General features: G+C 62.4%; 1 protein-coding gene across 3 annotated transcripts; it reads right to left on the bottom strand.

The window, feature by feature from the left end:
• Positions 1-442: 442 nt before the first annotated feature.
• Positions 443-11444, bottom strand: RPS6KA4 (ribosomal protein S6 kinase A4). 3 transcript variants are annotated; one of them, XM_058689464.1, is made up of 17 exons: positions 11288-11444; positions 11144-11169; positions 10160-10378; positions 9938-10053; positions 9278-9385; positions 8970-9050; positions 8786-8889; positions 8543-8693; positions 5676-5840; positions 3912-4040; positions 3587-3720; positions 3387-3480; positions 2759-2932; positions 2483-2677; positions 1967-2126; positions 1597-1760; positions 443-1347 (listed from the first exon to the last, which is right to left on the bottom strand). In XM_058689464.1, exons 3-17 carry the CDS (start codon positions 10314-10316, stop codon positions 1153-1155), a joined length of 2127 nt encoding a protein of 708 aa, XP_058545447.1. In that variant the 5' UTR covers positions 10317-10378; positions 11144-11169; positions 11288-11444; the 3' UTR covers positions 443-1152. The 3 variants fall into 3 exon arrangements, with proteins under 3 accessions (XP_058545447.1, XP_058545449.1, XP_058545450.1); XM_058689466.1 differs by having other exon boundaries at positions 11098-11169; positions 11288-11442; XM_058689467.1 differs by lacking the exon at positions 11144-11169 and having other exon boundaries at positions 11288-11440.
• Between the last annotated feature and the right edge of the window lie 570 nt (positions 11445-12014).

The raw sequence follows: 12014 nt of genomic DNA, 5'->3' as shown, positions 1-12014 counted from the left end.
ATTTCAGTCTGTTGCCCCTGGAGCACCCGGCACCCATCCTGGGGCCAAAAGGAAAATGCTCCAGGCTGCAACACCAAGAAATCGGAATAAAAAAACTGAGTCTGGGAAACTGGGTCCTGGCCATGAGTTTGTGTCCAGATCAGACCTTGCCTGAAGCTGCTGCTGCACCGTGTGGTTACAAGGGCCTAAAAAAATCCCACTCTGAAGTTAAGTTCAAGTTGGATTTTCTACTACGGCACCCAAGAGAATCCTAAGTGATCCATGGCAGAGCTGTCCAAATATGCAGCCAAGAGGATTGTTTGGCCCTCCTGCTGCTGGGTCCAAAGTCAAGGACAGAGGGTATGCACAAAGGGTCTGCCCTGTCCCTCCTCTCTGGGGCCCCAGGCCCCACTGGCTGGAAATGTTTGCCCCACACACCCTCCCCGCACACACAGACCTCCCAACAGCACTGGATGGACTTTTATTTTAAAGTCAAAGGCACAGCCTGGATGGGCTGAGGCAGTGACTGCAGATGCCCAGCCCAGACCCTCAAGGCCCTGCCCCCAGCCAGGGGCAGCTGTGCCAAGGGGGGTGGGGGGGGGGTGAGAAGGGGCCTCCCCTTCTAGGGGTTGCCTACCTCCTAACTTAGCCCCAATAGGGGAGAAGCGGGTGACATAAAGTGAGGCAGAAATGCTTCAGGGGTCCCCCAGGACCTCTCCTTGAACCCCCCTCCCCAACACAGGTCTTTGGTGGACATGATTGCACAGACAGTCCATAAAGTGGCAGCGAGAGGGGCGCCCCCTCCCAAGAGCAGGGCCTCAGGGGAGGGCAGGGGAGAGGTCCCAGTTTCTCCCTGCGGCAGGCAACTCAGTGCGTAGAAATGCGGGAGGAGCCCTTCCCTGCAGGAACAGCCCCCTGGGGGAGAAGTGACTTCAGCCAGATGAGGCGCTGTCTTGGCAGAGGCCCCTCCCTCCCTGCATCTCGAACTCTATCTGGTAAGACATAAAAAATTCTCTGCTTATAAAAATACTTCTGCTCTGTCTGGGAGTGGGGTGGGGGGGGGGGAAGGGGAGGGAAAGGCAATCCCTGGGGATGGGGCGGAGCCGATGATACCGGAGGCTCCCAGGTCACAGCCCCTATGGGGGAAGGGAGGTTACGGGGTGTGGGGTGGGGCTAGGAGGGGGGCAGGGGGCCGTTGGCTCGTCTGGGGGCTCCTTTGGCGGCGGGGGCCCTGCCCGGGGCGGCGGGCGCGGGGGAGACGCGGCGGGAGGTGGCGGCGCTCCGCAGCTTCTGTTTCCGCCGCTTGGCCAGGGGCGCGTTCTCCACGCTCTTCAGGAAGAAGCCCTCGCGTTTGCCCCGGTTGAAGGCCTGGCAGAAAGGGGGGTGAGTCCCCCATCCCCCACCACCTGCCGGGCCCCTCGGCCCCCAACCCAGCCCCTCCCTCCCATCCCACCGGATCAAGGCCATCAGGTGGCCGGCCCGCAGCCTCTCCCAAAGGTCAAGGCGCCGACCACCGGGGGAGGGAGGTCAGTACTCGGTGCGCCTCACCTCTCCGGGCTCGGAGGCCCCGCCTCTCCAGGCCCCGCCCGCCCACCGCCCACAGGCCCCGCCCCTCACCATGAAGGTGGCGTTGAGCCCGGAGCGCACAGCCGGACCCGAGGATTCCAGCACGTCGGGCGTCCGGAGTGGGGGCGAGGAGCGCGCGCTGCCGTCCTGCAGCCACGTGCTACCCCGCAGCCCCTCGAGCTTCAACCGCTTGGCGGGGTCCACCGTCAGGAGCCCTGGAGGCAGGGCAGTGTTGAGGAGGGGCCGAGTGTGTGTGTGTGTGTGTGTGTGTGTGGAGGCTGCGCCCCAGAGACCTCCCAAGAGCCCCACTCTCCTCCCGGCCCAGTTCCCCAGACCAAACACTTAACCCATCGAGACCCCACGGCCGCCGCCTCCCCAGCCATGATCTGTGACCCTGCCCCCACCCCCACCGGCTCCGCACCTCGGACCAGCTCCTTAGCTTCTTCAGACACGCCCTGCCAGGCCTCCCCGTCAAGGGAGAAGCGCCCCTCGCGGATCTTGCACATGATCTCTGCCGCCTGGCTCTGCCCGCCCTGGCCTGAAGCCCCCTGGAAGGGGACCTGCCCCGACAGCATCATGTACTGGGGAGGTGGAGGGAAAAGTGAGCCGGGTCCGGGCTGCAGGGCCGAGACAGGCCAGGAGGCCGACTCAGCCCACCCACCCACAGAATCAATTCACCCTCTCCATGAGGGTAACGCCTGAGGATGAACCCTGACCTCCAACCCCTAATACTTGGGATGCCCTGACCTCAGCACCGGAGCAACCCTGCCTCTGTATGAGGAGGCCCTCTAAACCCAGCCTCCGAGCAAACGCTGCCACCCCCACCATGACGACCCCTGTCCTCCGCCTCGGGGGCGTCCCTGTTCGCCCGCCTCGAGAAGCCCTCGGACCCCAGGCTCGGGGCACCCTGAACCCTCCTGGGGACGCCGTCTCATACCAGAATGACGCCGAGGCTCCAGAGGTCGCAGGACTCATCGTAACCCTGCTGCGCCAACAGCTCGGGGGCTGCGTACTGCAGCGTGAAGCAGGGCGTCTGCATGGGCCCCGCGGGGCTCTGCGGACGCAGCCGCGCGAACCCAAAGTCGATGATCTTCACCGGGGCTCCGGGCGTGTCGTCGGCGTACAGGATGTTCTGTGAGGGCGTAGGGGCGGCCTGTTAGGGACTAGCCCTCCGCGCCTCGGCCCTCCCCGGCTCCCCCAGCCCCGCGCCCACCTCCGGCTTGAGGTCGCGGTGCACCACGCCGGCCTCCTCGTGCATGAAGCTCACGGCCGACACGAGGCTGCGCAGGATCTGGCTCGCTTCGGACTCGCTGAAGTGCCTCTTCTTGCGAATGTGCTCCAGCAGCTCCCCGCCCCGCAGCAGCTCCAGAACCAGGTACGTGTGCAGCTGCGGGGCGGAGCGGAGCGGGCCTAGGTCACCATCCGGGTCCCGCTGGGAACCTTCGGTCTCCGGCCAGGCCCCACTCACTGGCCGGGCCCCGCCCCTAGCCTCAGGCCCCGCCCCTATTCGAGGGAGGAACTACCAGCACCCCCAAAACAACCCGTAGGCCCCAAGTCAGCCTCCCGGGCCTCCGCCCCTTTGCCACCTTAAATCCTAGCCCCCTCCACGTCGGCCTCAAATTCAGTTCCCTTGGCCATCCTCAGCTCCGCCTTCCGACCCTCCGATCCTCCGGCCCTACTACCCTCCCTGGCCTGCCGTACCCCTCAAGGCCCCCCGCACCCAGGCCTCAGGCTCCTCCTCCTGCCCTCCCCGCCCGCCACCCCCCCCCCACCCCGTCTTCCGCCCTCCAAGGGCAGTCTCCTGAGTCCCTGCGTTGCGCCCCAGCCCAAGAAAGCGTCACCTGGTCGTGATGCACATCATGCAATTTCACCACATTGGGGTGCGACTGGCAAAGCCGCAGGGCCGCCACTTCTCGTTGCGTGTTCGCCTCCAGCCTGGGGGCGAGGCAGGCGGGGTCAGTTCGGCCGACCTCCGGCCCCGCCCTCCCGGCCCCCCCCCCCCCCCGGCTTTGCAGGCCCCGCCCACCCCAGGCCCGCCCACCTGCGGCTGAGGATCTTGACCGCGAACTCCTGGCCGCTCTGGCGCTGGCGGCAGCGGCGACACACGGAGAAGCTGCCTTGGCCCAGTGCGGGCTCCCGCAGGTCCAGCTCGTACTGCTGGAAGAAGGGCGAGTCCTGGCGGCGAAGGAGGCGCGTCAGAGGTCGCACCCGGGAGCCTTGCGGCCACGTTCACATGCCACCTCGGAGAGGCTCCAAACCTCACCGTGGGCACACCTGGTGAAGCCAGGTCTGGAGTCCCTGAGCCCAGACTCCCCAGAATCAACACCCCACCCCACCCCCGCCCCGCCACCCCCGGCCCAACCCACCTGCATCATGGCGCTCCTGGCCACCGCTGCCCGGCCGGGCCGGTCTCCAGCGCCAGATGCTTCCAGCACATCTGTCATCACCGCGTTGTTATGGTCAAACAGGATGGAGGGCGCCACGAAGGAGTATCCCTGCAGGGGTGGGGTTTGTGTCAGAGGCTGATAGATGAATAGGGGCTGGAGGTACAAATGGAGTCCTAGGAAGACCCAGCCTGGGTGAGGGGCAGGGCAGGCAGAGGCATCCCTGGTGCACACAGGATGTGTTGACATGTTATTCTAGCTTGTTCTATGATCACGTGGGTCCGCATCCCGCAGGAATCTGAGACTCCGCCCTTCCAAGGCCATCATCTGGCACAATGTAGTGACCCAGACAAGGACGGACCCAATGCATAAAAGGGGCATGGCCTGGCATCACACACACTTAGCTTATGAGAATTCAAACCTACCCACTGAATACAAAAAAGTCATTATTCCTTCATCTCAAACCAAACATTGCCCCCCCCCCGCCTGCAAGGGGAGGGGCCACTGAGGAAATACAAAGAGGCAATTCAAGGGTTTCTTAAGGGTCATTTTGATGATGTATTGTTTTCTGCTAAACACACAGCCCCACTGTGCACAAGAATGCAGGCTCTAGGCTTTTCTGTTTGGTTCATTGATCAGTCCCTGGGTGCCCGGATCAGTGCCTGGCACATTGTAGGCACTCAATACATATTTTTGAATCGTGAAATGGATGAATGAAAGTAACCGCTGATTCACCAGAAAGAACTGTCTCATGAGAACCGTGAGACAATGGATGGATGGTTCTAGCAAAGCCATCACTTGGCAGAGGGCTCACAGAGGGGACTGATCCACCTACGGTTCACATTGGCCTATTCTTCCTTCATATTTACGGACTGTGTCCTATAGGCCAGGCCCCCACACTGGGCAAAGGGACACAGAAATTAAACACAGTCAGTCCCTGCCTTCTGGGAGTTTCCGGACCAGGGGAAGCCATCTCAGGAAGGCAGTTAGGATACAACCTGACGCACTGCTCAGAGGAGGTGCCAGCTACAGAGAACCGATGCACAAGGAAAGGGCAGCCCAGGACTAGGGGAGTGGGGAAGAATTCACACAGGAGCAGCACGGCTTGAAACAGGAGTGGGAGGCTTGGAAGATGACTAGGAGCCTGCCAGGTGGGCAACGGTGGGGAAGGTACTCCAGGTGGAGGGAACTGCATGTGCAAAGGCACAGAGGTGTGTTCGTCATAGGTGCTGGAGCACCGAGTGGGACCACAGTGAGCACTGAGGCCAGAGCGCTGAGCAAGAATGACATCATACGGGGCCTGGAATGCCGAGCAAGGAAGTCTGGACTTGTCCAACAGGCCTCAGCTTCTAAACTTGAGTGGAGGGGGCCTGTGCTTCCACAAATGTGATACGGTTTGCCAAAGGAACATGCAAAGCCACAGTATAAACATGGAATCTCTTTCTAGTTGTCCACTTAAGCAACCGAATAGTTAAAACGCTGCTTTTAGAGAACAGTAAAGAGATGTGTGGAGTAGAAGGGAAGTTAACATGAAATTTCAAGATACACCACGAGATTCAAAGACGTGTCCCGCCACGGCAGTCTGTAGGACTGACGACCCCGGGTGCCCCACCAGTGGAGAGGGTCTGGGGGAGACGCTGAGTCCTGATCAGAACACAGGGCCTATGCAGGGCCAGGAGTCAGCCAGGGCCAAGGCTGGCAGCGAGGTCCTGTCTCCATGGCACCTGTGGTTCTGTGAGCTCTCACCTGGAAGATTCGAGGATCCCCAGGCGGGGGGCTGCCAGGGGGTGAGTAAACAGGCTCCAGCCGCGTAAATTCCTCTGCAAAGTTGCCCACATCCAGCTCCGAGCGGATCTGGGGCCGGAATGGGGCTGCGATTTTCCTGGCAGCCAAAGCAGCCCAATCCAGACCCTGGAGAAAAGGAGTAAGAGATCGGGGGGGTCAAGGGTAGGAAGTGAAAACCCCTGTCCCCTCCAGGCCGCCTTCCCTGGGCAGCTCCTCAGTGAGACAAGGGTCTATCTGGCATTTGGGTGGAAAGTTGTTCTTCCTGCCTCCCTGGCTTTTGTGTTTCTCTCCCTCTGATAACAGAATCCCTCACAGAATCGCCCCTCCACCACACATAGTCAATTCTGGGACTTTCAATGGCATTGACATGCAAAACAAATCTCTTTCTCCAACTGGGCTTGAATGGGGAGCTTGTGGGCCTGGAACTGCCGGGGACCCCTTCAGGGTCTAATGATGAACAGAAAAGCCAAGACACAAAGAAAGAAATTCTTAATGACACAAATCCAGCACCTGGATGCAGCCTTGCCTGAAGTCAGACCACTTTTCCTTGGGACTTTTCACTTACGGGAGCTAAAACATACCTTTTTATGTTTAAGCTAGGGTGGCAGAGCCCGCTCATTGCCTGCCCAACCATCCATCGTCCCGGTCTTCCTTAGTACCACAGCCCCAACTTTACTCCAGGAAGCAATGGGCACAACTAACGTATTGCAGAAAACCTTGGGGCACTTAGGGGTGACCCATAACTTGTAAGCAGTAATTGCGAGGTAGGAATCCAGAGAAAGAACCTCAAGAGGAGGGTGACTAGTTGGCACGTGCCATTTTGCCCTTCTCCTCCTTTGTCCTCCTGATTCCTGCCTAGATAACAGGCTAGGTGGCAAGAGCTCTGGCAGCCATTTTGGCCCACGAGGCAGCCCTGGGGATGGAGGCTAAGAATGAAGGAGCATTACAAAAAGAAAGGAGCTTGTATTCACAAAACACCACAGCAGCCCTGTGGTAAAGCCAACCTTTATAAATAAATTAATTAATTAACGTCTATCTCATCTAGATTGTTCACTCCAATCTTTGTTGTTAGCAGCCAAACTCTACTCCAGGGATATCCCCATTTTGGGTTCGACTTTTTTGTCACTCACAGCCAAGAGGCCTGATTTGGGCTTGAAGGCCCCGGGGCTGGCACCAGGATCTCAGCATTGCTATCAAAGAATCTTTTTTTTTTTTTTTTTTTAACGTTTATTCATTTTTGAGAGACAGAGCACGAGCGGGGGACCGGCAGAGAGAGAGGGAGACACAGCATCGGAAGCAGGCTCCAGGCTCTGGGCTGTCAGCACACAGCCCGACACGGGGCTCGAACCCATGAACCGTGAGATCATGATCTGAGCCGAAGTCAAGACGCCCAACCGACCGAGCCACCCAGGCGCCCCACCAAAGAGGCTGTCTTGAGAGAAGGGGGTCTGAGGGGACCACCACCCCTTCTGAGCCCCAGGCCTCGAAGACCTTAGCGCCTCTCCAGTATGATTACTGGTCAACCCACTCCCAGCACCCGGGGCACGTACTCAGGGCGGGCTTGGGGAATTGACTTAAGGAAACTGACGCTCGTCAGCCACTTCCCCCGCGAAGGGACATCTTCACCACGGAGACTTGGATTCCTGTCTAAGAAAGCGTCTCCAAGGAACCTTCCAGGCAGGTAATTGGTGAGAAGATTTAAGAGGATCGCACTCACAGCAAGGATAACTGAGTGCCTGGCCCACGGTAAGTGCCCATAAATGGGTACTTCTGTTGCAATGTCAGACAAGTAGCTAATCTGATTCCCCGCCCGTAAACAGAACACAGCAGTTAAGAGCATGGGCTTCCAATCACCCAGACCTGGGTTTGGATCTGAGCTCCATCACCCCCCGGCTGGGTGATCTCGGGCAAGTTACTTAACCTCTCTGAGCCTCGGTTTCCTCATCTGTGAAGATGGGGATGATCAGAATGGTTCTGAAGGTTCCATGACATAACGCAAAGAGCCAACACACGGCCGGTGATCGCCGCTTCAGGGTCCCGCTGGGCAACGATGCCGGCCACGCACCGCGCCCGAGCCAGCAAGGTCTCGCAAGGAAACACGGTTCACTCTGCACTGCACTCTAACCTGTGTGTGCTCTTACCAAGTGAACAAAACCCAAGCGACTGACCGACCGTCCCTCTGAATTACAGGCACACAGATTGTACAGGAGCAAAGAACAGAATGCCTGGGAGGATGCTAAGAGCCCAAAGAGTGACTCTTAGTTCTGCTTCGGGCCGACAGGAGACCCGCGACCTGTTCCCAGCGCGACCCCATTTCCCGTGCGGTCTGGAGCGGGTCACCTCCCTTCTCTGAACCTGGCTGATGACGAATCCATGCTCAAGCCCCTGCCAGCCCTGCCCGTCAATGAGCCCAACATTCCTTCCCCCAGGAACCCGACCCATCCTCCAAGTTTCACTAGAGACGGAGACGACAAACCCACTTTCTTTTTCTGGAGGTTTTTCTTCTTTGTTTTAGAGAGAGAGAGAGCATACGAGTGGGGGAGAGGGGCAGAGAGAGAAAGAGAGAGAGAGAGAGAGAGAGAGAGAGACGATCTTAAGCAGGCTCCACGCTCAGCACCGAGCCCGACGTGGGGCTCCATCCCACGACCCTGGGGTCATGACCAAGGCCAAAATCAAGTCAGACGCTCAACCGACGGAGCCACCCAGGGGCCCCCGGAGGTTTTTCTAAATCAAGTGAAATCAGCTAGTCTCCGACCATCCCCCAACACAGGGCAGCAGCCTGGTCTGGGGGTGTGCAGGGAGGTGTGCGGGAGGGTCAGGAGCCTCACCTGGAAGAAGGGGTGGTTCTTGACTTCCTGCGCCCCCTGGGGCCCCGCGCCCAGCCGCTTCTTGGGGTCTTTGCAAAGTAGCCGCTGCAGCAGGTCCTGTGCCACGGGCCCGATCCGGGGGGGGAAGGGAGGGGAGCACTTCAGGATCCGTCTGGGAGGATTGGGGGGGCGTCAGGGGCAGCGAGCCCCCTCCCCAACCCTGCCCAGGCCCCTCAGCCACCCTCCTGGCCCAGCCCCGCTCACCGGGACACCTCCGCCTGCGTGTTCCTGTCGCCCTCCAGGGTGAAGGGCGAGGCCCCCGTCAGCAGCTCGAAGAGCAGGATACCCAGGCTCCACCAGTCCACAGCCTGCCAGGGCAGAGCCGGGGTCAGGGCCACCCCCGCCTCGCCCCGCCCCCCGCTCCCCACCCGCTCCCCTGCCAACCCACCTTGCCGTGCCCCGACTTGCTGCGGATAATTTCGGGGGCCATGTACTCGATGGTGCCACAGAAGGAGAAGGTTCGTTCTTTCTGGGAGGGCAAGAGGACCCGTTTGGACACCCAGCAGTCCCCAAGGCTCAGAGTAGGACTTGCTGGGCTTGTGAGGGTCGGAACAGAGGGAGCCTCCTGAAGGCAGGACCTGGATCTGTTCGCCTCTGCGCCGCGAGAAACGCAGAGCCGGGTGCGGAGCAGGAGGAGACAGGAAGGAGAAGGCTCGAGTGGGGGTGCGGTAGGCAGAGACGCGGCCCTGCGCTCACCTCCTCCGTCAGGAACTCCTTGCTGAGCCCAAAGTCTGTGAGGACGATGTGGCCCTCGGAGTCAAGCAGCACGTTCTCCAGCTTCAGGTCTCGGTAGATGATACCCAGCTGGTGGGAACAAGAGGCACACTGAGGCTTCCTCCCCGACGCGCCCCCCCACCCCCACCCTGCTTCTACGGCTCGTGTCCGGGGCCGAGCACCAAGACCCAGCTCGGGGATCAGGGCAACCCCCTAGAGAAGGGGTGTCCGGTGCAGGAGTGAGCCCAGGGACCGGGCCGTGGGATGGGAAAGGCCACTTAAGACGCAAAAGCAAGGAACGGGGACGGCGCAGGGATGCCCCACGGAAACAGGTCCCAGAGGGAGGAAAGCCTACGAGAAGAAGGCCTTGGGAGCCAAGGCCTGAGGTCCCCATTTGAGGAAGTTCTGCAAGCGTGGCCCCGGGAGGTGGCCCCGAGTTCCCCGTCAGAGGAAAGCCCCTTCCAGGAGGTGCCGGAGGAAGGGACCCCCTCCCCAGGCAGCGCTACGGCCTTCCTTCCAGGAGGCCTGTGCGAAAGGCGCTCCAGTCCCCCCCCCCCCCCAGGAAGCCCCAGACACAGCGATTCAAGGCTGCCACGGGGGTGCCACGTGCGGCAGCAGCCGGGCAGCCAGGCCCTCACCCACCTTGTGCAGGTGCTCTAGGGCCAGCACGATCTCGCCCCCGTACACGCGCACCTCGGCCTCTTTAAAGTGCTGGCGCTGGTACAGGTGGGTGAACATCTCGCCTCCGTTCACGTAGTCTGGGGGCAAGGGGGGGTGTGGAATGGACGTCGGGAAGCAACCCTGATCGCGCGGCCCAACCCGCCTCGGTGGTGGCCTCCAAGGCGGGCAGGCGCCCGCCCTTACCCAGGATGAGGTGCAGCTTGGCGTCCGTCTGGAAGGCGTAGTGCAGCGTAACCAGGAAGGGCGCCTGGCGCACCAGTTCCAGCACCGAGCGCTCGGTGCGCGTGTGCTCCTGGGTCTTGGCGCGCTGCACCAGCGCCGCCTTGCGCAGCACCTTCATAGCATACAGCTTGCCTGCGTCGTGCCCGACGGCTTTGCGCACCAGGAACACCTTCCCGTAGGCTGTGGGAGCAGTGAGCGAGCGGAGGGTAGACTGTGAGCAGAAGGGTGGTGCGGACTGGTGGGGGCGGGGGGGGGGGGTGGTGACGCCAACCCAGGAGGGTGTGCAAACTGGGGGAAGGAGCCGGAGTGAGAGGCCAGCGTGCAAAAAGCTGACAGAGCCTTCTGAGGAAAGGGTGTACGCGGCCCGGGAGGGTGCTCCACAAAACCAGGGAGAGGTGCAAACCAGGCCGGAAGGCAGGCAGCTCCAGGAGGCCTGCGGGGCAAAGTGGGGGCAGGACATGTGCAAACCCGTAGATCAGACAGAGACGCCAGGGGGTGCAAGGCAGAGTGGACAGGGGAGGGGATGTGCAAACCCAGGCTGGGGCGCGTGCAAAGCTGGGAGTGAGCAAAGCAGGAGACCGGGCTGCCACATCGCCTGGGGCGGGGAGGAGGTGTGCAGATCACTTGGGAGGGCTGCAAGTCCTGGAGGGTGCCGGCGAACCCCGGGAGGACCTTGCAGGGAGGGGCAGTGTCGATGTGGAGCGCCCCAGGAGCAGGCACGTCCCTGGGAGTGGGCATGCAAACCCTGGCAGGGCGGGGCGGGGCAGGCAAGGCGGGCTGTGCCGGGAAAGGGTGGGGGGCACTGCCGGAGGCCTGGCCCGGGCCCAGGCCCGGGCGGGTGCGCGCGCGCGAGGCTCAGGGCGCCAGGCCCGGGACACCTGCCCCGTGGGGGTCCTCACCTCCCGTGCCCAGCACCTTGAGCAGCTCGAAGTTCTCGACGCTCACCTTCTCCTCGTGCCCGGTCAGGTTGGCTGCGGGCGCAGCAGGCGAATGAGCGCGGCCGGTGCATGACCCCTCCCCGGCGCAGCCCCGGCGGCCCTCCCCCGGGGCCCCGCACCACCGGCCCCTCCGCGGCCACCCCTGCCCCACCTTCGGTGATCCGCAGCTCCACGGCGCAGCCCTCGTCCTCGTCCTCGTCCCCCATGGCGTGCGGGTGGCCGGGGCCCGCGCGCGGCTCTGCTCCGGGCGGCGCCGGTTACATGGCGGCTCCGGCCGGGGCGGGCGCTTCCTGGTGCCGCCTCCGGGGCCGAGGCGGGCGCCGGCGCCGCCTCCCGCTCCCCGCCCCGCGCGGCCTGAGTCAGGCGGCTGGAACGTGACAGCGCCGGGCTGCGGGAGGGCGGGCGGACGGGGGCGGCCCGGCTCCCTCGGGCGCGCGGGGCGGGCGGCGGTGCCGTGCGCTCTGGGACCCCGGGCGACCCTCTGGGGACCCGGGAGCACCGGGGGCCTGGGGAGAACCCGGAGCCTCTACCGGGTGGACACTCCGCCCGGGTGCCTGCTGGAGCCGGTGGTGATGAGGCACCGGAGCCCCGTGCCCCAAGGAGGGGGGCACACAGGTGCTTTTGAGCCCTCCCCTCCAGGGAGCCAGCCCCCCCAGGGCAACCGGGCATCTGCCCGCTTCCTAGCCACCAGCGAAAGGGAGGGGTCGCCGAAAAACCATCATCCGCTCACTCCTTGGCTACCCTCGCGCGGGTGCTGCCCGCACAGCCTCGGCCCAGCACCTCTCACACAGTGTGGACTTGCCTTTGCAACGGGAGGGCCTGGGGCTCAGACACCCTGAGGGCCCTGTCCCCGGGCAGCGGCTACCCAGGGAGCGCCT

This window comes from Neofelis nebulosa, chromosome 10 (genome assembly GCF_028018385.1).
Source record: "Neofelis nebulosa isolate mNeoNeb1 chromosome 10, mNeoNeb1.pri, whole genome shotgun sequence".
NCBI lineage: Eukaryota > Metazoa > Chordata > Mammalia > Carnivora > Felidae > Neofelis > Neofelis nebulosa.
The sequence above is the reverse complement of the archived record's forward strand: the minus strand, read 5'-3'. Positions and strand labels throughout refer to the sequence as shown.

What these genes read in the sequence shown, in the direction of transcription:
- RPS6KA4 (XM_058689466.1), bottom strand. Translation starts at nt 11,342, where the DNA reads ATGGGGGACGAGGACGAGGACGAGGGCTGCGCCGTGGAGCTGCGGATC. An exon ending in GGGATCCTCGAATCTTCCAG is followed by an intron (nt 4,041 to 5,675) that starts GTGAGAGCTCAC and finishes CCACCCCTGCAG; the next exon opens with GGATACTCCTTCGTGGCGCC. An exon ending in GGCTCAACGCCACCTTCATG is followed by an intron (nt 1,348 to 1,596) that starts GTGAGGGGCGGG and finishes CCTTTCTGCCAG; the next exon opens with GCCTTCAACCGGGGCAAACG.